Raw genomic sequence first — 24,336 nt, forward strand, 5'->3', positions numbered from 1 at the left:
TTCCCTATTCAGGAACTCAGCAGAGAAAAGGGTGAACTTATTGCTGATGTAAAGATTGCAGGGGAAAAGAGACTGAATTTGGTTTGCCTGTTTTTCTGTGTCTCCTCTTAAATAACATTGAACAGGAAAACCCTCCTGAGTTGGTAGTAAGTGTGGTTTGTAGTCATTGTGTACACCCCAGATGGTTCATAAAAACCCTTTGAAATGCCATCTGTCAGGCGTGTGTCCAGCCGGCAGCCTGTCATTTCGCTACAGAAAAGCGGAGGCAGGAATTCCCTTGCCCCTTATTTCCTTTACTACCTTTCTGAATTGTCGTTGGGAACATTTGCTTAGATGCAGTGAAGCCGAGAGTAATCCTTGTGCTACGCAAAAATGCAGAATGTGGGCGTTTGCAGCCCCGTTGATCCCACAAAATGAGAGGGACTTGCCAGTGAAACTATATCTTAGGCTACAGTGGAAATTGGTATGTTTTAAGTTACTAGCTTCTTGACGTTACAAGGCTCTTCTAGGTGCGTTTATCTTCAGAGCGCAAGTAAAAAGCCAGATGAGACGCAATGGGTCATCCTAAGTGTGAATGAATAAATCAACATCCTGGGCAACTCTTTGTTCTCTGAGCATCCTGGATGAGCAATGGACTTAATTTGTGCCCGCCAGAACAAACTCCATCTGATTCAGATGTGCTTGTTTTTGCTCTGAGCACTCATTGCTGAAGTAGAACATGGAAACTTTAAAGCCCTACAGTTGTATCTCAGTAACAGAGCAAGTATACTCTGCCTTGGTTTGTGAATTTCCCCTCCCCTGAAGGATGTGTGGTATGCATGTATTTTGGTTGTATGTAGAGAAAACTAATATGTGTAGCTCTTCCACTGAAATTAATGGCAGATGGATGCACCTACCGTATTTTTCGCTCTATAAGACGCACCCGACCATAAGACGCACCTAGTTTTTAGAGGAGGAAAACAAGGGGGGGGGATTCTGAATCAAATGTTGTTGAAGAGGCTTTGTGCTGCTATCCCTGAAGCCAGAACAGCAAGAGGGATTCCCGCACAGCTCTCCCTCTTCTGTTCTGGCTTCTGGGATAGCTGTGCAGCCTGCATTTGCTCCATAAGACGCACACAACATTTCCCCTTACTTTTTAGGAGGGAAAAAGTGAGTCCTATAGAGCGAAAAATACAATAGCTTTCCCTTAGTTATATTTAATGGGTTGGATCCAGAGAAACACTGGGAGTAGGCATGGGAGGTGAATTTTGTACCCCCTTCTTCCTCCCTAGAAAGACTCTCCCAAGGATGAGGGGTTCCTGCCGAATGGGGTGGTCTGGGGTGTCAAGAGGGAAGGGCGAGAAATTAATTTTTTAAAATACGGAGGAACGAGGAAGCACTTCAGTGAGAAGCATCTCATCTTCCAGCCTCCCCTTCCATTTGTGTTCTTTTAGGTCCAGCCCATTATTATCTAAGCCCATCTGAATTCATAATTCTTACAGAGTGTTTTAGCAGACCACCCTACGTTGATAGCAAAGGGCCTCTGCAACATTCAGATTTCAGCATCCCCAGAAAATTAAGAGCAATGGCTTGAAACAAGTAGAAGTATTCAAATGCCTTAGAAAATTAGTCTGCAGTTTTGACAGATGTGTTGATGTAATGTAAACAAAGGCGGAGAAGGATGATAAAACGTTAGTAATTGTCATAAAAAGACAGATGGAAAATGTGGGGGTGGATGCCAATAAATATTTCATGCAAGTTCTGGGTTGTTGAGGAAAGCTTTGTGAAATCGAATAAAGCGAGTTTTCACCCAAGTTCCCCAGTATAAGTTGACTTGGAGAGGAAATGGGATTGGTGAGAATTTGCATGGTGCTTCCCTGCAAAGGCCAGAAATGGATTCAGTTAAAACGTATCTTGCAGACACCTGGACCAGAGCCAGGGCCGGACCACCCATGAGGCAAGGTGAAGCAACTGCCTCAGGCAGTAGGATCCACAGGGACAACAGATCCAACTTCCAACAAATGCATCACCTGCTGCTGCGAGCTTATGCCATTTTTTAAAAATGCAAAACTTTTAAGGCACTGCTAGACTCTGCACTGTGCTTGGTGTGGGATGGTTGTTGTTGCAGACATGTATGATGCTACTTTACTTTGTCTTTTTCCTTCGGTACGTGGCCTCTTTCCCCAGAAGACCGTGGTTCCATTTCCCTCAGTAGTGTCTTGATGCGATGATACTTGTTTTGCCCTGATGGTGGTAAGGAAGCCTGAAAAGTCATTTTTCTTACCCTTTTTTGTCTCCCCTTAGGCACAACACGTCCTCCACGAGAAGGAGAAGTGCCTGGTGTGGACTATAACTTTCTGACTGTGCAGGAGTTTCTTGAGCTTGAAAAAAGCGGGACTCTTCTTGAAGTGGGAACCTATGAAGGTATGTTGTGGTAATGTGGGCTCAACGAGATGCCCGTGATGAAGGACAGCTTCTAGAAATGCTTGAGGAGCTTCTTCGGGAAACTTAGGGCCACCGCTTGCTTTTTATTATTATAATGGCAACATTTCAAAATCCCACCCCCTTTAAAAGCTTTAAAACAGTGTTTTGAAAGGTAGGAATTAACATGGCAATGCTGAGGATTTTATTGTATTGTATTGTATTATTTTTTACCATTCTTCATCAAAGATAGATCCCAGGGCAATTTCAAAACGTTACACAAAACAGAACCCAATTCACAACAATAAACAGATTAGGAAATTATTAAAAAGCAGCAATAAAAGAGGGGTGTTTCTATGCAAACAGCTGCAGTGCAACATGAGAATAATATTAAACCTTTCAACAACAACAACAACAACAACAACAAATTCCCCCCCAGGGCTGCATGAGCAAACACTTCTTATTAGACATAAGAAGCCCAGAAGTGTAGGGGCCATCCATACTTCTAAGGAGAGGGAGATCCACATTCGGAGGGCCACTATAGAGAAGACCCTGTCTTATGTCACTGCACAGCCATCGTAGAGTATAGTGTTGTCCCCCCCCCCGCCTCCCGCCCCCCATTTCATGATCTAGATTGGCTAATTTGCAGGGTTTGGATGTGTTCCCTCAAATACTTAGACCCCAAGTTATTCAAGTCAAGCATGCCAGCATTAACACTTTGAATTGAGCCTTCTTACGTATAGGTAGGCAGCCCACAGAGATCCTGCAAATATGCCTGTGTGGGTTCATCAATAAGAGCTCTGGCAACTTTGACACTGAATCCCATCCAAATGCCTGCTGAAGTTAATGAAGACCTATTGCTTTCATTATTTATTTACTTATTTTGGGTTGCCTGGGCGGATGCTGCACTAACCACTTTGGATGTATTGGTTTGTTAATGGTGCTGCAGGCTGGTTTGACAACTGCTGCCTTTTAGACTGCAATCCTTTACACACTTACCTGGGAGAAAGTTCTGTAACATTTAGCGAAGCTTTCTTCTGGGTTGAGTTGAATGGGATTGCTTTTTGCTAGCCTGAATTACCGTATTTTTCCCTCTATAACACGCAGATTTTTTCTCCTAAAAAGGAAGGGGAAATGTCTGTGCGTGTTATTGAGCGAATGTGTGGTCCCTGGAGCCGAAAAATCAGGCAAAAATCAAATTGCGCTATTGCGCTTCACGGAGAAGGGAAACCTGAAAAGAGGAAGCGGCTGCTTTCCTGCATTCTGCCTCAGGGTCTTACTGCCCACCCTCCTCTGTTTCGTTGCTGTGTTTGCTGAAACGGAACAAAGAGCAGGGAAAGCACCTCCCCTCCAGGCAAGCAGAGGGGAAAGCAGAGTGTCGTTCCTTCTAATTCCTCTCTGTGCTCCGGTGCTGCTGGGGGAGAGGGAGAGATGGGGGGAGGGAGGGGGGAGGGAGAGAGGGGGGGAGGGGGAGAGAGAGAGAGATGGCTGGCTTGGGTGGGGGAAAACTTTTGCCTTTCTTTCCTCCCTCCCGTTAAATCCCTCTCCTGCATTCTTAGCCAGCTGCTTCTCTGCACACCCCTCTCATGTCCCTTCTTTGTTTTTCCTTCGCTCCCCACTTAAAATGTGGTTACAAAGCATAGATCCACATGGATCCTCAGGATCTTTGCATTGGGTCACCCCAAATTCACCATCAGATCACATAGCATGTCCATGGCTACAGCCTGCCCCCCCAAAATCACGCACCCACTGTTGCCTGGGGCTGCAATGGTGCAAAAACGTGGTTACAAAGCATGGATCCACAGGAATTCTCAGGATTTTTGCATTGGGTCACCCCAAATTCACCATCAGATCACATGTCTGTGGCCACAGCATGAAGCACAAAAATGATACATCCACTGTTTCATTCAGAATGTTTTTTCCCTTGTTTTCCTCCTCTAAAAACGATGTGCGTGTTATGGTCAGGTGCGTGTTATAGAGCGAAAAATACGGTAGCCAGTGTTTGAGCTTTCCTGACTATAAAGCAAATAGTTTTTCTCCTTCTTAAACTTAGGGAGGCTTCCTAGCTGAGATTCGGAGAGGTAATGACATTTGTCTTTTTAATCTACAGAAGAATGCAAAAATTACAGTAACAAATGCTGAATTACTGGCTGAGAATTTAGAATATACAGGTCCTGTGCCCACCCAACTATGAGAGTTTATAGTTGACAAGTTGCAGTGATGGGACTCACTAGTAACCTGCTTTTCAAGTTTGTTGTGAGGATGAAGAATTGTAAAGAATTGTAAAGCACTATTATTATTATTATTATTATTATTATTATTATTATTATTATTAACAACTTATTTATACCCTGCCCATCTGGCTGGGTTTCCCCAGCCACTCTGGGCAGCTCCAGAAAAATATTAAAATACAGTCATTCATCAAATATTAAAACCTTCCCTAAACATAGCTATTGATACAATTGTTACAACTTTAATGACTTACTCAGCATCTTGGCTTTTGACTGCAAGGTATGTAGGAGTTGAAGTTGGACATCTTTATTACAGTGGTGCCTCGCAAGACGAAATTAATTCGTTCCGCAAGTTTTTTCTTCTTGCGAGTTTTTCGTCTTGCGAAGCACGGTTTCCCATAGGAATGCATTGAAAATCAATTAATGCGTTCCTATGGAGACCGCCTTCAGACCAGGTCCGGGGACAGTCTGTCCCCGGACCTCTTCTGAAGGCTGGCGGGGGAAGAAGGACTTTTCTCCCCACCGCCAGCCTTCAGAACAGCCTTCTGAAGGCTGGCTGTGGGAAGAAAAGCCCTTCTCCCGCCGCCAGCCTTCAGAAGAGTTCCCGCAGGGCTCTCCAAGCTGCGGATAGCAGCCTGCTGCCCCGCACGAGGGGCGCTCTTAAGCAGAGCGCCCCTCGCGCGGGGCAGACATCTGCAGCTTAGGGAGCCCTGCAGGAGTTCCCCGCAGGGCTCTCCAAGCTGCGGATAGCAGACTGCTGCCCCGCACGAGGGGCGCTCTGCTTCAGAGCGCCCCTCGCGCGGGGCAGACATTCGCAGCTTGGGGAGCCCTGCAGGACTTCCCCGCAGGGGAAATGCTGTTCTGAATGTTGGCGGTGGGGAGGAAAAACCCTCCTCCCACCGCAAGCCCCGGGAACAGAGGAGAAGCGCTGCGCGCCTTCTCTTCTGTTCCCGGACCTCCCACCGCAAGCCTTCAGGACAGGTCCGGGAACAGAGGAGAAGGCGCGCTGCGCTTCCTCGCTGTCCCCGGAGATTTCCCTATGGGCTTTCGTCTTGCGAAGCAAGCCCATAGGGAAATTCGTCTTGCGAAGCCGCTAAAAATCGGAAAACCCTTTCGTCTTGCGAGTTTTTCGTTTAGCGAGGCATTCGTCTTGCGGGGCACCACTGTATTTTAAGGATTTTGTAATGGTGAGTAATAATATTAATAAACAGTAAGCACGTGTGTGTGTGTGTGTGAGAGAGAGAGAGAGATGCCCTCTGGATGTTGTTGAACAACAATTCCCATCAAGCCCAGATAGTCAGGGATGATGGGAATTGTGGTTCGACAATATTCAGAGGGTACCATGTTGGCTGCTGATGTTCTAGAGGCAGGACAAGAAATGCATTTATAGATTTTTGTCAAGTCACTCAAGGCTTCTTTGTATCACAGCAAAGTACCACCCTGTGCAAGTTTATTTCATTTAAGAGTATTTTAAGATGCTATGATTCATCCTCTGGGCATGAAGCATAGATTTGTCAAGGAGAGGGAGAAGTTATCTTTAATTACTTCTGTCGAGGTCTGTTCAAAATGTAATAAGGTGGCCTTTTAAAACAACAAGAAGTCATACATTTTGAACAATGAAGATTTAGTTCTGTTCGGAAGCAATTAACAACTCAGTTGCCTTAGGAATATTAGTCAAGGGTTCCATTGTGTTTCAGAACCTCAAGCTCATTATTTTTTTATTAATAAAATAATTCAGGCCTGAATTCCAAATTTATGAAACTTTGCAAATACCGTATTTTTTGCCCTATAGGACGCACTTTTTCCCCTTCCAAAAATGAAGGGGAAATGTGTGTGCGTCCTATGGGGCGAATGCAGGCTTTCGCTGAAGCCTGGAGAGCGAGAGGCATCGGTGCGCACTGACCCCTCTCGCTCTCCAGGCTTCAGGAAGCTATCCACAAACCTTGGGAGCCCGGCGGGAGTGCCCCGCGGGCTCCCAAGGCTTGTGGGCAGCAGCCTGCAGTCCAAAGCACAGGGCGCGCTGCGGAGCACACCCCGTGCTTCGGACAGATGTCCGCAAGCCTTGCGCACCCGCGCAGCTTCGGCATCGCTCTGGCTCCCGTTCTGGGGGCTGGGGTCGGGGGAAGCTCGGGCTTTCCCCCCCCCCAGCCCCACGCCTGGGGGGGGAATAAAAATTTTCCCCTTTATTTCCCCCTCCCCCCCCCCCAAATCTAGGTGCGTCCTATGGGCCGGTGCGTCTTATAGGGCGAAAAATACGGTACTTGCAGACAACCCCTAAACCGACTCACTCCAGTTTTCATGTTTACACATGAAGCTGTATGCATAGGATTGTTCGATTGTGTGCTCTGAGTTTTTCCTGTTCTTTGCAAATAATGGAGTAGCCCTCAGATAGTTTATTGTTTATTTTATTTACCATTTAAAAGATTTTTTAAGGCTCTCTCGTTCATCAGTTTGATGCCAAGGTGGTGTACAAAGCAAGGCCAAATACACAACTATAAAATATAACAACTGTGGAAATACTGGCAAAGCACTAAACCACCGTCAGAGAGACTACACGACTGAGATACAGCTGTTATGATACAGTTATGGTATCATAACAAAGAAGGCTTGCTCTTTCATTGAAACATAGCATGTAGAAGCTTTCTCTGACAGAGCTTAGGACACAGACAGGCTGCTATCAGGAGAGACAGTCAGCTACTTGGGCCATTGAGGGGTTTAATAGTTGAAAATTACAATTGGGGGGAAAGAGGGGGGAGCGAGAGAGGGAAGGAGACAGATGGGGGGGCTGTTGTTCTTTCATTTTATTGCCTAGTGGGGTTGTGTCAGCATCATGTGGTTTGGTCCTTTGTTTATATATACACAATCAAATTGAATAATTTCCACATAAATCATAATCAGATCTAAAATAAAGATACAAAAATTAATATCAATAACAGTAACAGCCCTTCCCCAACAACCCCAGCTCTAAAAAAAAAATACCCCAGCCCAATAACTGCGCCTTTGTAGCTGAATTGATCAGGACCCTCCCTTCCCAGTCTAGGTGGAAAAATCCTGCAGGCCAGGGAGCAGGTCTTCCAGGACTCAGAACCAAGATGGAACAGATTAGGTGGTTGTAGGTGTGGCATATATTGCTTGGCGAGGCCCCAAGCCCCACCCCATTTCTTAGATAATGAAACACACGGACACCAATATTTTGGGTTAATGGGATAATTAAGGCCACGACTTTATTGGTTACAGATGTCAGCGGTATTGGCTTAGGCATTGGAACTGAACCGACTATATCTGACTCCTGCCCACCATGCAAGTAGTCTCATAAGGGTCAGCCATCAGTAGGGGGAGCTCTGTTGATGCGCATCCACTGCGAGCTCCCCCAGGATCACCAATGGGGTCGTGCCATGGCCATAGCCCATACCCGGGCTTCGGACAGGATCCACACCCCCGGATCCCTTTAACGGAATACCCTTAAAGAGGAGGAGCAGGTGAAGGCCATAACCTCCCCTCCCATAAACCAGGTTTTCCAATGCCTAACCGCCAAACCTTACAAAGTTGTGACGATTGCTGCAAGGCAGGCGAAAACCATGTGGCTGGTGCCAATTTGCCAAGTGGGGAAATTCCTACCTGGCCCCCGCAGCAGGCGATCAACCGCAGTCCAACGCAGGAAAATATGGCAGGAGGGCGGGAGATTTGATGCAGGAGGAGAAAAGGAGACTGAGCCCTGTCCGCGCGGATGTTTAAATCAGGTGAGCCACGTCTCCCGGTCGACCAGATTGGTCGGCCGTGGGTCGTGACGCGGCCGGGACTCCCAATGATGTGGGTGGCATCGCCACGCCCCTTGCTGTACACAGAGAGTGCTCATGGCCAGCCTGCAACTCCGCCCTCCTGGGAAGGTGAGCAGTTTTGTCTGGAGTAGAGCAATTAGTTTCCATTCATAGCATAAGATGTACTTACCAATGTTTCTATACAACAGATCAACTCAGTACAGTGGCACCTCAGGTTACATACGCTTCAGGTTACAGACGTTTCAGGTTATAAACTCCACTAGCCCAGAAATAGTACCTCAGGTTAAGAAATTTGCTTCAGGATGAGAACAGAAATCATGCGGCGGCAGTAGAAGGCCCCATTAGCTAAAGTGGTACCTCAGGTTAAGAACAGTTTCAGGTTAAGAACGGACCTCCAGAACGAATTAAGTTCTTAACCCGAGGTACCACTGTAATCCGAATGGCCCTTTAACCCCATTAGATCACCAAGGTCTAATTGCAGTGGAATATTTTATTTTCTCCTTATGCTTATGCTCTTTCAAAACTTTTTTAGGCAATGCCAGTGTGGTGTAGTGGTTAAGAGCGGTGGACTCGTAATGTTGGGAACCGGGTTCGTGTCCTCCACATGCAGCTACTGGCTGACCTTGGGCCAGTCACACTTCTTTGAAGTCTCTCAGCCTCACTAACCTCACAGAGTGTTTGTTGTGGGGGAGGAAGGGAAAAGAGAATGTCAGCCCCTTTGAGACTCCTTCGGGTAGTGATAAAGTGGGATATCAAATCCAAACTCCTCTTCTTCTTGATAGTTTTATTTTTGAAATAACATCAGTGTTGTGTAAGTTCTACTTTTAAAAGGTGTTGGTGATTATTATTTCTTTGGTCTTTATTACTTTTCAACATGATGCAATTTGTCCTTGACAAGGGTTGGCAGTGGCCTTTTAATTTCAGAAAGTTGAAGTTATGATGAATGCATTGTTGAGATTTCATTTTGTCCACTGAAGGCCACTCATTCCACCCGCCGTGAGAAAGAAGCTATTATGATTCTGTGTTGTTAGAAAGCCGAATGCTGCTCACTGCAGCACTGTTATTTGGGCTATAATTTAATGGACTGTGGATTCCTGAGATAATAGTTTGGCAACTAAGGTAACTTTGCCTTATCCAAAGGAGCCTAAAGGGTAACAATAAATGTGGATCTGTGTAGAAGGCGTCAAAGGGTAAATTGTGAAATCTAATCCACTCACTAACTTTTGATAAATTACAGTCCTGCAACACAGCAACCAATGAAACAGATGGTAAACAATTTTCTACTCCATCAAAACTTTACAAATTATCTTTGGCTGGAACCAAACGTTACCAAAGACATGAGTGGAGTTTTTCCCACCCCGACAGTTAACTGACTGTCCTTTGCAGTGTAGAGAAAATGTTGGTGTGATGATCACTTACTATGTTTTTATATACGTTGGGCCCAGAGTGCCTGGGGCCACCCAGTTAGATGGGCAGGTTACAAACAATAACATTATTTTGTGGTCCCTCCTATGATATCTGTATTAATGGTTCTACACACCTGCTCATCAAATGTTACTGAATTCTATCCAGGCATTGAAGAAGGGAGGGGCACATGTCCGGTGTCCATTTGGTCCAGTGTAGCACAGGGGAATCTGTCGGCTTCCAGAAGTTTCCGGACTCCAGCTTCCATCACTCTTGCCCATTGGGTGATATTGGTTGGGGCTGGAGGGAACTTGCGAGTCTCAGCAATGCCTGGAAGCGCACAGATTCCTGATCCTGGACACAGTATTAAATCCCTGGTCTAGTGTTACGTGTGAAACTCCCCCCCCCATGTGTGTCCTATGCTATGATCTCCTCTGTTGTCGCTTGAATCTAGTTGAACTTTGGCTGGATGCATATGGCTAGAAACTGCTGTGCAAATGGTCAGATGTAAGATGTTGTGGGTCTGTTTTTTGTTGCTCTTGGTTGAAGAAACTCAGTCAAGCAAGCCTGTCCCTGACATACTTTGGGAACCGCTGTATTACCGTATGAATCATGGGTGCGGACTTCCCACCCATGTGCTACAATGTGCATCTGGAAGAGAAGAGGTTTGCAAAGGCTGGAGAAAGAAGTATCAGTGGAGGGAGTCCTATTTGCCATGAAACAAACACCCCTCTGTAGTCTGGAACTTGAGTGTGCGGAGCGCCACTCATTGATTGCTGTGGGCAGCCTACAGTGAGAGACTAGGATGAGGCCAACAGGTTCAGGGGATCCTCTTTGTCGAGAGAGGTTTTGGGGTGACGTGTGGGTTTCTTTGGGCTCTGACTGAGAACTAGGGTGCGTAGGCTGATTCCTGAGGCAGAGCCAGGAGCATGAGAGGAGGTGCCTGGGAAGGCACATTAGAAGTTCTCTTACTGATACCTGTATATATTTATTAGCATTGCATAGATTTGCATTGAGGCTTCATATTTGTCTTTTTAGACTCATCCCACACCACTTAGATCTATTTTATATGTCAGGTGCTACAGGTACATAAATGACCTAAAATAAAATAAAACGAAAAATAGTATCAAAGGCATTTTAACTTTATCACTAAATTGCGGCAGATGCGGAATGGGCTCCAACTGTTAGGTGCTTCTGCCAACAATTAAAAACTTATCTTGTTACCTGAGCTTTTTCTGACCATATCAGTTCTTGGCATTTCTGGCTACTACAAGTCATACTGTTTTATTTCTATATTGTATTTTCACGTTGCGAATTGCTCTGAGAGCTACGGATGAAGGGCAGCAGTCCATACATGTAATTTATTATTATTATTATAAATGACAATAATAATATTTCTGCTTTATTAATACGGTTTTTCTGTTATGTCTTCTTATATGCTGCCTGTATTCTGTAAACTTGCCTTAGTATTTCTGTGAAATAAAAGGTGGCGTCCAAACAATTTTAATAAATTTGTTTAAATAAATAAAATCACTTTTGCATCCACAGTGAAATGCAAATACATGTGCAAACCAAGACGATGATTAGATATTGATTGGGCATTTTTATTGGGTTCCCCCCTCCAAGTACAGTGGTACCTCGGGTTAAGAACTTAATTCGTTCTGGAGGTCCGTTCTTAACCTAAAACTGTTCTTAACCAGAGGTACCGCTTTAGCTAATGGGGCCTCCTGCTGTTGCTGCGCCGCCGCTGCATGATTTCTATTCTCATCCTGAGGTAAAGTTCTTAACCCGAGGTACTACTTCTGGGTTAGTGGAGTTTTTAACCTGAAGTGTTTGTAACCTGAGGTGTTTGTAACCCGAGGTACCACTGTAGTGCTGTGTTTCCTTGAATGCCTTTTCTCTCCTCCCCCTTCCTTCCCCTTGCTCTTTTCTTAGCTTTGAATGAGTAGGTCTCCAGACGGCAGGTTGATTTGTTCTACATGCGCTTTGCTTTGACTGTTCTCCTTATTTGCAGTGGGTGTGTTGTGCTAAATCATAGGGTGGTACTTGTGCTTCTTAAGTGGTTGACTGAGGCAATTTACATTATTAGGAGGTGAAAAGAACAAATGGGATACAATGGAGGAGGCTTTGGAATCAGGATAGCATTCCCATCAACATTCATCGCATACAACAGGCCTCTGGATCAGTTCAGCATTTTAGCTGCCGGATAGTCAAAGTCAGCAAAATAGGAATGTTTCATTTATGAGTGATAGAATTGCCCCCTAGCCAGTTTTAACCTGTCCTTGCATCCAGGGGCCATTTACCTTTACCTTTTTACATTTCCATGCCAATTTAATTTTACGTATTTATTGCTTCCCCCCCTCCCGATAAGCTTCCATTTTATCTCCCCACCGCCCTCCCGTAAAAATGAATACCTGAAAAGGGATGAATACCTGAAAAGGAGATAGCCTTTAGCAGAGGATGAAGCATGATAACTATTCCACCAGTTAGATGATTATTGAGAAAAAAGAAACAGAATAGACTGCCTCCGAGAAGGTTATCAAGGCTTTGCTGTGTATTTCTGCTTGCAGTCGGTGACATATACACACGGCAGTGAAACATTTGGCATCTGTTTTGACATTTGTGTCTCCACCTTGTTAGAAAACCAAACTTAACCTTTAATTACTGTTGCTGACTGAAGCCAGGTTAACTTCATTCCCTCTTTTGAAAGGGAAGCATACCACATATGCTCTTACGCTTTGGTTGGGTCCTCGTCTAATTTTCCGTGATGTTGAATTAAGATGCAAAAGGTGATTCTGACATTCCTAAAAAGTCTGTGGGCTTACAGGTTGCAGAACTTCAGTGGTGACCAAAATGGAACCCAGAACTGAACAGCAGCAGCAACAACAACAACATGTTTCACTGCAAATCTACCAGTAGGAATTTGTGGAGTAAGCTAGGAATCTTGTGTTGGGAGTATTCTAAATTTCATTTGTTCAACCCAGCCCAGGAATGGGAATCGGGATGTAGACATCCCAACTTCTTGTTACCGTTGCATGCATACCATTTTGAAAACTTGTTTTGAAATTTGAATTTGAGTGCAGTGGAGAGGAAATCTACTGTGGAAAACTCACTGCTTTGGATACCAACCCTTTTGTTGGCTACAGCTTCAGAGTCCAGTTGAAACATAATGGGAGCTGAGCTAGAGCAGCACTAGAGGGATTATGCCATTTTAGGAGAAGCCTGCTTGGAGATTTTTTTTTTTCAACAGGCTTGTCAGCCTCAGTCTCCTCTATAAAATATAGCAAAGAAAAGATCAATGAAGTGTTGGTTCTTCCCTCTCTCCCTCCCTCCCTCCTTCCTTCCTTCCTTCCTTCCTTCCTTCCTTCCTTCCTTCCTTCCCTCTCCCCACCCCCTGCTTTTTCTGGCTTTATATAGAGCACAGAAATACCTTCTCTAATAAAAAGTGGGTCTGCCGTACCTTCCTTATTCCCATTAAGGCTTTTAGTAGAATAAGTTGTTTCCTTTGTATCAATAATGCATGTACTGTATGTGCATTCAAGATTCAAAATGAAGGATGAGTTAAAGGTGCTGCTCCTCCTGTGGAGATGAAAACTTTATGCTTCATTACAGAGATTTGAACGGGGTGGATTGAGATTTGGAACCGTCCTTTAAAAGCAGATTGGGGCTGTTGCCCCACAACCACCTCCACCCCACGGAAACTTGGAAATAAACTTCCTCCCATGGCCTGAACCTGGAATTCTGAATTTCTCTAAGATGTTAGAGCCAATGTGGTGTGGAACTGAGCAGAGTGTTGGCCTGGGGCCTGGGTTCAAACTCTGCTAGGCCATAACTCTCAAACACTATATCTTACTTAGCCTGGCTGAGCTCACATGGTGGTTGTGAGAGTAAACAGTGGGAGTCCTTTATGTCGTCCTAAGCTCATTATAGAAAGGAAAGAAGATAAATGTGATAAGAACAATGTGTTTGCTGTTGTTAAAAACACACACCTTATTAATACTCCCTAACATTTTCAGAACACTGTGAATATATTAAAGCATAAGACAGTCCCTGTTTGCAGGCTCACAAACTAGTGGACACGATACACAAGGAAAAAGGAATGGGAAGAGAAGAGGAAAGAATGCACCAGATACAATCCATCTTTGTGCTGCTGGTTTTTCAACATATGTGGCAAAATGAAGCATTCAATCCCAGACTGGACTCCTTTCATATGTGAAAATTATCCGGAGCTGATAGCTTGATTTTGACTTAGTTACACAACTAAAATGTTAATTCAGAGCTGAAGCACAGCAGCACCATGCAACATTGTGCAGTAGATCTTGTTCACCTAAAGCGTTGGCAGCAGTAAAACCATATTACAAATCCTCGCCTGTATCAGGATATCCCCTTACTCTGTGATATTAGCAAAGTCTTGGATCTGCTAAAGGGTTTTATCGAGACAGCCGTAGTTCTTCCAAACAACGAACCTCTGCTTGTACAGTAGATATTTCTAATAACTTTTAAACCTGACTCTTTAACTCCTCTGTGCTGTTTATATTAACCTTTGGTCCAGGGTTCAGTGAAGGTATGTACAGGGAAATCAAGCTTGTACCCATTCCCCTCACATCTTCAACTGGACTTCCACCTCTGACCTCATGCTGTCTCACATGAGTTTCATTTCTTTCCTTTTGGGGGGAAACTGCGGCACAGTATCACATCTTCACCAATGTTAACACTTGTTAGCTTTAAACAAGAGAGCGTGTGGCCAAAGTGTGTGAGCAAACACTGGTTTGTGTACATGCTGTATATATAAACCACACCTCTCTTCCTCTCCACCAAAGAATCCTGGGAACTGCAGTTTGTTAAAGGTGCTGAGAGTTATAGCTCTGTGAGGGTTAAACTACATTTCCCAGGTTTCTTTGCGGGGGGGCATACTTTAAAGGCACAGTGTGAATACAGCCTGAGACTGTGACGAGGGTCAGAAAGTAAAACAATATGGAACTGGGATTTTACATATGGATACGCTCCGAGTTCCACCCAACATTGGGGGGGGACACACACCTCATTGTGCACACATGATGTCACACGTGCGAAACACACGTGTTACATGACACATCTTTGGAGGATGCTGCAAAGCCTCCGCCCATCCCCGTTCCCTGAAGGCACCCCCAACCTGGGGCCCTCCACATGTTTTGGCCTACAACTCCCATGATCCCTAGCTAACAGAACCAGTGGTCAGGAGTGATGGGAATTGACGTCCAAAACATCTGGAGGGCCGAAGGTTGGGGATGCTTGAACTAAGGCCACATCCACTCCCTGCATTGAAAGCACTCTTACTTCACTTTAATAGTCACGGCTTCCCCAAAAAAATCCTGTTGTTTGTTAACACCCCCTACCCCCCACCCTCACAGAGTTACAGTTCCCAGAGTGGTTTGACCATCTTCCCAGAGTGGTTCAATCCCTCTTCCCAGGGACCAATCCTTTAAATTGTAGGTCCAATGGCGTCCTAAGTTTAAGGATTGGCACTCTGTATGCTTGACTTTGGAGAGCCTCCCTGGTAAACCTGCTCTGATGTAGGTTTTGTTTGCAGTGTCCAAGTAATTGTGTGTGTGTGTGTGTGTGTGTGTGTGTGTGTGGAGCACGCATGTCCGGTGGGTGTGCCTTCAAAAATGTCTGTATCGGATGCCTTTTGTCCCCATTCTCCCTGACCTAGACAAGCCAAAATCCTGCCTTGGCAAAGCACATGCCACGTGCTGCGGTTCCCCTTTTATTTTGGCAAAGTTTTCCTTTTTTTCGGAGAGCACTTCCTTTTTAAAAAATAAAATAAAATTAACTGCTACCCATTGAGGATGCCTACTAAAGCAGGTCATGCTAGTCTTCCATCGCTTTTCTGGGTGATGTTAAGAACTGAGTTTTTATTTATTTATTTCATGCAGGGCTCACTCTCAATCTGGCACAGCATTATGTGGGTGCTTCCGTCTCTCTCTCTGTGTGTTTCAAAGCTACTAATTGAAATTCAAATGTAATGAGATGAAGGCCTCCCCCCCTCCCGGCCGCCCCCAATTCACCACAGTCTTCTTTTGTTTTAGTCCTTGTACGCCTGGTGCACCTCAAAAAGGCAGGCTTTGGTTCTTTGGTTTTAAAATTCAAACATGAATAAGTTTCACGAAGGTAAAACAGCCGACATCTTTTGAATGCTTTTTCTTTCAGTTGGAGGGCAGGGACGGGGGGGGGGGAGGGAAGAATATTTGTTCCTGTTAGCTATGAATGAGAAATTGCTTTGATTATGGCGGGTGGAGCTGAGGAGGGGAGTGGTGGTGGTGTGAGAGAAAAGAGAGAAGAAATATTTAATGACACGAAATCTGCAAAAGCAAACAAACACGCAAATGTCTTTCTGTTGCCTAGGTAACTACTATGGAACACCCAAGCCTCCCAGCCAACCCCTCAGTGGGAAAGTGAATAATACTGATGCTTTGCAAAACCTCCAGTCCGGCTCCAAGCAGTCGACCCCCAAGCGAACCAAGTCTTACAATGATATGCAAAATGCTGGCATAGTGCATACGGAGAATGAAGAGGAAGATGATGTCCCTGAAATGAACAGTAGCTTTACAGGTAAATAAATTATTTGCTTGCCTTTGTATAAGAAGGAGGCGACCAGTGGGCGGGGCTGGGGGAAGGAATTGGGATGTGTAAATTGGTGGTTCTTCTTAAGAAAATTCCTGTGCATACATATCCACAAAATGCACAAAATCTTTAGCATCTGAGGGATGCACAGCTCACTGTTTGCTGCTTTCCCCCTGCCCCTCAACCAAAGTCTGTAGTTATTACTGTTAGGAATTTTCCTATGAATGAGTGTGATCTTAGCAGAACCCATTTCTTTGACTTAACAGTTGAGGCTTTGAACCGCAGCTTTTGGCAGAGCATGTGAAAAGAACTTCAGATTGCTGCCTGTGCGATCTCTTGACTTTTTAGCTATCAGATAGGCTAAAAATAGCAATCGGAAGTTGGCACCTAGCTGAAACGGCTGTGTTTTTCTCATCCCCGCTAGTATATTCCTTTATCAGCTGAGGAACCTGTTGCAAGAATCAGCTGACTTCAGATCTGTTACTTTGAGAGTTAGATGTTAAAAATATCCTGCCATTGATTAAATAAAGGGCAAAATATTTAGGAGATCTGCAGGGTCTTATGATCCTAAGCCCACATCTTTGGAAACGAGTACCACAGAAAGCAGTGGGATTTCTGAGTGAACATGGTTTGAACCAGAATGTATGTTTAATTGATTGAGGTCACATTAAATAGGACTTGAATTTTCATTTGGTATTTTATGCGGCTGCAATCACCTAAGAGCTGTTTAACACCTGTGGAGGTGGTGGACTCTCCTTCCTTGAAGAGTTTTAAGCAGAAGTTGGGTGGCTGTCTGTCATGTATGTTTAAGTTGAGATTCCTGCATTGCAGAGGGTTGGACTAGATGACCCTCAGGGTCCCTTCCAGCGCTACAGTCCTATGATTCTATTATTCTAGTGCAGTAGCAGCAAGACTGGAGGAGGAGTGCAGTGGCCCTGATCTTCATTTTGGGAACTTGCACCTTTGCTTGTTTGCAAGAAGCAACTTTGCCATAGGCTGCATTCAGATGTAATAGTAAACCATTGTTTAGCATTATGATAATGAGCCTAGTCCCTTCCTCGGTCGATGTGCCCCCCCCATCTTTCCTCTAGCACAGGGGTCAGCAAACTTTTTCAGCAGGGGGCCAGTCCACTGTCCCTAAGACCTTGGGGGGGGGGGAATGAACGAATTCCTATGACCCACAAATAACCCAGAGATTCATTTTAAATAAAAGCACACATTCTACTCATGTAAGAACATGCTGATTCCTGGACTGTCTGTGGGCCAGATTTAGAAGGCAATTGGGCTGGATCCGGCCCCCAGGCCTTAGTTTGCCTACCCATGCTGTAGAACAAATAATGTATATCTCATCTGTGGGTTCGTCAAGTAGCCCTCGGTGCTAGTCAGTCGGATGTATGGTATTAAAACCTGATCCTTCCAATGTGACATGCTTCCATTTCTAACCTCCCCTCCCCCCCCCCTTTGCAAAATTTCTGTGTGGTTTGTAACAACCCAGTAAGAAATATGGATTAAAATAAATAAAACAGACAAGGGTGGAAACAACAGGACAAGACAGGCATATAGTTACAAACTATACAGTAATTACCGTATATACTCGAGTATAAGCCGACTTTCCCAGCACACTTTTTATCCTGAAAAAGCCCCCCTCCCTCGGCTTATACTTGAGTGAGGGTCCTTTTGGGCTGCTCCTTCCTCCTCCTCCACCTTTGCCACTGCCGCCACCACCAGGTTTGTGGTGTGGTGAACCGGCTTATACTCGAGTCAATAAGATTTCCCAGTTTTTTTGTGGTAAAATTAGGTGCCTCAACTTATACTCGAGTCTGCTTATACTCCAGTATATACGATATATGCCTCCATTTCTGAATGATCTAATAGTCTTTGTTACTCACTGGTTACTTAAGAAACAGCCCCAGCTTGGTGGATCCAGCTTGCATGGTTTTGTTTTTTTTTACGAAGTGTCTCAAACAATTATGGAAGCAAGCAGGGTGAAAATAGTAATGTCCTACTGACTAATAATCACTATGTCTAATTCTCTCTCTCTTTGTGTGTGTGTGTGTCCTTCTGCAGCAGACTCTGGTGAACAAGACGAGCACAATACACACAGCACAAGAGATTCGGCTCCCCCATCTGTGAATAATAGCAGCATCACCACTGTTCCCACCACGGAACCTTCTCAGAAGCTCCCTCAATACCTACCTCCTTGTGCAGAGGAAAACTTGGGTCCTCTGCCTGAAAACTGGGAGATGGCCTATACAGAAAATGGAGAAGTCTACTTTATAGAGTAAAGAGATCATTTTCTTGTCTGTCCTTTGAACTTGAAGATAAACGAGAGAAGGGTTGAACCGTTGCACCATTTTTGAGGCTGAACTAGGCACAGCGCGGGCAGCCTTTGGGGCTTTCATCTACTGGTTGGTGGTGGTGCTGGAAGTGGCAAGGAGTTAGGCAAAGGGCTGCCTTTCTCCTGGGGCCTGCAGGTTTCCCTCACTTGCGACTTAGAAGGGCATTGCACTGAATGCCATGCTACTAACCCCCACACATTGAACTGCAGTTTAACCGTAACTCATTCGCGCTTATTCTGAAAACAAAAGCATAATTGTTGAGGAATTTATTTAGGAAACACTATTGTCTGCAGCAATCAAACTGTTTTGCCAAACAAACCAGAACCTAAGTGAGCCCCTGTTAAATTCTCTGGCAGGTCAAAGCGTCAACAGTTTGGCAGTAGACGGTAATGCATTGCACTTCTCAAAAGTTAGTCATCATTTCCCTCAATAGTAGACAAATCATAGTGTGGCAAGCTAAAAAGTTGGCTTCTCATTCATCACAAGGCCCAGAACCTTGTGAAGTTCTGCCACCGTTTGTCTTAGAAGCATCTTGTTTTCTCACTTCTGAAGGCTATCCAAATACTGTATAAAAATCCCTTTATCCCCTTGGGACATAAAATGTTTTGTACCTTGGCAGACCCCTTTTACTCCATTATTGTTAATTTGACTTGCTTGCTGGACTTCTATGCCCCGGTTTACCAGTTAGAGATTAATTGCCCTGGAGTGCACAAAAGAATTAAAACGCTTTTTGCCTTCTGTATTGCGAGGGTGGGTAAAGTAGTGTGTGAAACAGCGACCTTCCACTCCAGCTTTCATATCGCCAATAATCTATGGCAGGGATTGTGAAGCCCGTCCTTTGAGAACGGGTCTGCTGTTTAGTAGTGAAGTCTTCAAAGGTACATGCCCCACATAATTTCAGAGGAGGGTTAGGTTGTGTTGCAAACCCCCTTTGAGACTTGCGGAAGGAACTGTGCCATGCTATTTAAAGTGATACTGGAACCGGAATCCTATGTAGTTCCCTGTTTGTCAGCGGGGGCCGTGTTTGAGCCATCGAGGTTACGGAAAGGAAAGGAGGTGAATGATGTATTCGCTGCAAGAATTAGAATGCCATGCCTTTAGATGTGTCAGAAAGGTGACTAGGCGGATTGGTGGGGGTAGGGCAGTGGCGTAGGAAGGGGGGTGCGGGCTGCCCTGAGTGTTATCACTGAGGGGGGTGACAAATGGCAAAAATATATGGGGGGGTTAAAAATAGGCTCACAACACTTTTTTTGAAAAATAGAAGTCCTTCACTCACCGCACCCCCCTTCCTACACCACTGGTAGCTAGGTGAGATGGGGGGCACTGGGCGCCACACCGTGGGGCCTGCAGGGTGCCTGAGCCACGCGTCTTTCCTGAGGGGGAGCGGACTGCCTGCAAGCTCTGCGCTGCTTTTCCAAGCAGCGTGGGGCATGCGTCTGCCTACTGCCTCAGCCGCCCTACAGCTGAGGGGGAGGCTGTGGAGAGGCTCCACGCAACATGCCCTGCCTTGGCTCACCCCGCCCCCAGCTGCAGGACGTATGCGCTGAATCGGGCACCCGAGCAGCTAGCTACGCTGCTGGGGTAGGGGGAGCAGGATCACTGAAGGGCCGTGTTTACATCTGTCCTATCATACAGTGCCATCCAGCTCAGAGGAGTGCCATGTGCACATTGCTAGCTCTGGTCCTGGGACTTTTCAATAACGCTTTATCAGTGTAAAAGGCATTCCTTTAATCTGACCTGTGTCTTAGAGCTCGGATAGATCATGAGACTCTTAATCTCAGGGTTGCGGGTTCAAGCCCCACGTTGGGCAAAAGATTCCAGCATTGTAAGGGGGGGGGTTGAACTGGTCCCTTCCAACTCTACAATTCTAACTCATCCCTCATCAATTTTCAAGTGGTCTGTAAGAGGAAAGACTTGCCCCAGATCATTCAGGAAAACAGTCTATGAGGGTAGGTCCATCCAAATGGGCCCACCACCATTGCATCTTCAAATATCATCGTTTCCCTTTTCTCCATGTATTTTCAGAGACTAGACTGGAAGCCCTGTCTTAGAAAGTTTAATTTTTATGCTCCGTTCTAAATGAAAACGGATTTAGCTCAGATGAGTCAAAGTGGTGGCCACAGGCTATTTTTCTGCCACTGATACTTTATTTTTAACAAAGGTCTCTTTTCTTTTTGTTTTGCAGCCATAACACTAAAACGACGTCTTGGCTAGACCCACGGTGCCTGAACAAACAGCAAAAGCCTCTAGAAGAATGTGAAGATGACGGTAAGGGAGTAAGCGCTGAAATGAAATCTGGAAAACATTTTACCTAACTTAAGGTTGCAAAGGAATGAGTGGAACCGGATTCTCCTCTCAAAATCACACAGCTGGTTCAGTGGGGCCCAGATTTGTATCATAATGCAGGTGCGGGTGCTAAACTATGTCCTTGGTACAGATTTCCCTTGCTGGGTATGTGCTATGTGTACCAGAAGCATTTTTTAAATGGCAACATGCAGGACAGACTCTTCCTAAGTTCTAGGTGGCATAATTTTTGTAGATCCCCTCAGCTATAGGATTCTGGCCTCTATAGAGACTCTGAAGGCGGACTCAGCTACAGTGGCATTAGCAGAAGAAGCATCCTCAGCAATTGTCCAATTCAGTGAGCTCAGCTTGCTGTTCTTCCTTGGAGGTTTTTAAGCAGAGGTTGGATGGCCATCTGTCTTGGATGATTTAGCAGAGATTCCTGCGTTGCAGGGGGTTGGACTAGATGACCCTTGAGTCCCTTCTATGATTTTTCCACTATAATCACCTTGCAGCTTTTCAGAGCTGGTTATTATTACTTTTATAAAAGAAGCAGCAGCAGCTAAAATCATAGCTACAGTTCTCCTGCTTTGAAAATTACTCTTTGGTGAAGCCACTGAAGAAGAAGAAGAAAAAGGAAAAGGCAATTTAATTCCATCCTTATAGAATCCTACAATTAGTCTTAAGTCACTGTATAATGCAGTGTATGGGATATTGCAGCTTCATCACTTCATTTTGAGCCAATGGTCATTATTGCTTATCTTAGTGAAAATAAAAGGTGTGTATATATACGTTACTCCATTCTTGCAGTGTTATTTCCCAGCAGTTATTGAAATCATAAATCAGATTTGATATTTGCACCCCTTGAGACCTTCAGGATGCCAGCCAGTTTCCAACTCAAGGGACCCGGCTACTTTAATTTAACTTGGGAGAAGAAAATGGGGTATGTAACAGCAATTTAAAAGAACAACAACAGGTAGAAAGCTGAGAGGAGAGAAAATGAAAGGGGCAGCAACACATGCCTGATTCTTAATTTCATTTTAAAACAAAATGAAACAAAATGGTTAAATGCCCTCAACTTAACTTGTAGGTCAAATTGCTATGCGTTAGGACCAAACTAGAGTTGATGGTGGCAACGCGGGTGGCGCTGTGGGTTAAACCACAGAGCCTAGGACTTGCCGATCAGAAGGTCGGCGGTTCGAATCCCCGCGACGGGGTGAGCTCCCGTTGCTCGGTCCCTGCTCCTGCCAACCTAGCAGTTCGAAAGCACATCAAAGTGCAAGTAGGTGAATAGGTACCGCTCCGGCGGGAAGGCAAACGGCATTTCCGTGCTCTGCTCTGGTTCGCCAGAAGCGGCTTAGTCATGCTGGCCACATGACCCGGAAGCTGTACGCCGGCTCCCTCAGCCAATAAAGCAAGATGAGCGCCACAACCCCAGAGTCGTCCACGACTGGACCTAATGGTCAGGGGTCCCTTTACCTTTACCTAGAGTTGATGGTGGCAAGCACAGTTATTCATACACTTCCCCATCCTCATATGAATCAGGTATTAAGGCAGCGCTGGGCCAAAAGTGACCTGGGAGAGGTAAGGTGAGGAAGGCTCAACTGCATGTACCATTGGAGCTTAAAATTAGACCCTTACAGCCAGGGCCAGCCCAATACATTTTGACACCTGAAGTGGACCCCAAAATGGTGTCCCCGGGGAAGAAGGGATCAGGGAAGATCCACATGAGGAACAAGTGGAACGTTGAACACCACCTCAGGCAGTCGCCTCAACTTGCCTCATGGGTGGGCTGGCCCTGCTCTCAACCCTATTTATACATAACTCCAACAGGCTTCTGAACAAACAGAAATGATACTGCTACTCTCACATCTACCCTGGCCCTTAGCTGATCGATGCATTAACAGTTGTTCTTCAGAAACTAGCAATTGCAATTTTTTTGAATTTGTTTCCAAAATGGCTTTTTAAGAAGCATTTCTGTTATACTGAAATTTGTATTACACCAGCCTGTGTGTGGGAGGTGTCCCTCCAAATAATGCACTCCCCTACGCTAAGTAGTTTCTTTAACCCCAGCCTCCAGACCACATTTTTATGAGAAGCCTCAAGGCTGCAGCCCTGTGCTCCCTTCCCTCGGAGCAAGTCCTTCTGAATGCAGTTGGGTTTACCTCGGCATCGACGTCTCCTGTCCTCTTGCACAAATCGGACATTCCCATTTCAAAACTAGGGTAACAAATAGGTGGTGAACTCAGCAAATAAGCACAATTAATATATCCCAGTATTATAATTTTTAATGAGTAGATGTGTGATTGTACAGCAACTCCTTTATTCAGCAAATTTACTTTCTGCAGCCTATTGGGTAGCTAATGAATACATGCATCGGCAGGGGGTATAAATGTCAAAATACTTAACCGTTACTTTATTTTGATGTGCACCGTGATTTTCTTCTTTTTAAATTGTGAAGGATATCCTGTGGAGCAAATGAAGGGAAATCCTTTTTTAAATTATTATTATTTCCAACTTTGAGTATGGGAATGTGACCTCAGTGAAATAACACTGGTAACTTTGCATGGTTTACGCATATGAGTATATAAAGAGGTGATTATGCTTTATATTGAATCAGGCCCAGTAGTTCAGCCTTTGCAAATCTGGTGCCGTGCTGATGTCTTGGACTGCAACCTGTGCTGACTGGGGCTGATGAGAATTGTAGTCCAAAACATCTGCGGGCAACAGGTTGGTGAATCTTGCAGTAGTTCAACTACTCCACTGTAGTCTCCTCTGACTGACCCTGGTTCTCACTGGTGTTTCCCAGTGATACTCCTTGAGATCTTTGAGCTAGATGTGCCAGGAATTTGCTCTGGGTTGTTACACATGAAAAAGTATGTTATTTAGGCCCTCCAACTTGGGCAAGTGTTTAAAAATCATGCAGGTCATTTTTACAGGTATAACCATTAGAAAAATATATAACTGGACATAATTTTTGGATGCATTCACTGTCTGTCATATGGCAGCTATCTATTACCAGTTTTGAATTAATCTAACCACAAAATACAAATCTTTTTACGTTGACGTATCTCATGTTTGGAGAAATTCTGAGATTCTCTGGCTGACTTGTGCTAAACCGAATCCATTATTCTTTTATCAATCATTTGCTTGCAAGTTTTATCATCTTTCATTTGCTGGCTGCAATTTTGTTTCTTGACAAAATGACATCCCCAGTCATTCATAACATTGTTAGCAGATGGAAATGGTATGCAATAAGTAAATGGATGATTAAATTACGCTTTATTTAATAGAAGC

At 44.9% G+C, this 24,336-nt stretch overlaps 1 protein-coding gene across 29 annotated transcripts in view; it reads left to right on the forward strand.

Annotated features, from left to right (window-relative positions):
- MAGI1 (membrane associated guanylate kinase, WW and PDZ domain containing 1) overlaps positions 1 to 24,336 on the forward strand; it is a 480,285-nt gene that overhangs the window by 357,127 nt on the left and 98,822 nt on the right. For 26 of the 29 annotated variants that reach the window (XM_053378258.1, XM_053378261.1, XM_053378272.1 and 23 more), the window contains exons 3-6: positions 2,284 to 2,403; positions 16,199 to 16,405; positions 18,485 to 18,698; positions 20,942 to 21,024. In XM_053378258.1, the coding sequence (XP_053234233.1) occupies positions 2,284 to 2,403; positions 16,199 to 16,405; positions 18,485 to 18,698; positions 20,942 to 21,024 (624 nt within the window). The remainder of the gene's footprint in view (positions 1 to 2,283; positions 2,404 to 16,198; positions 16,406 to 18,484; positions 18,699 to 20,941; positions 21,025 to 24,336) is intronic. The other 3 variants (XM_053378260.1, XM_053378270.1, XM_053378284.1) reach the window with 1 other exon arrangement.

Source organism: Podarcis raffonei, chromosome 2 (genome assembly GCF_027172205.1).
Source record: "Podarcis raffonei isolate rPodRaf1 chromosome 2, rPodRaf1.pri, whole genome shotgun sequence".
NCBI lineage: Eukaryota > Metazoa > Chordata > Lepidosauria > Squamata > Lacertidae > Podarcis > Podarcis raffonei.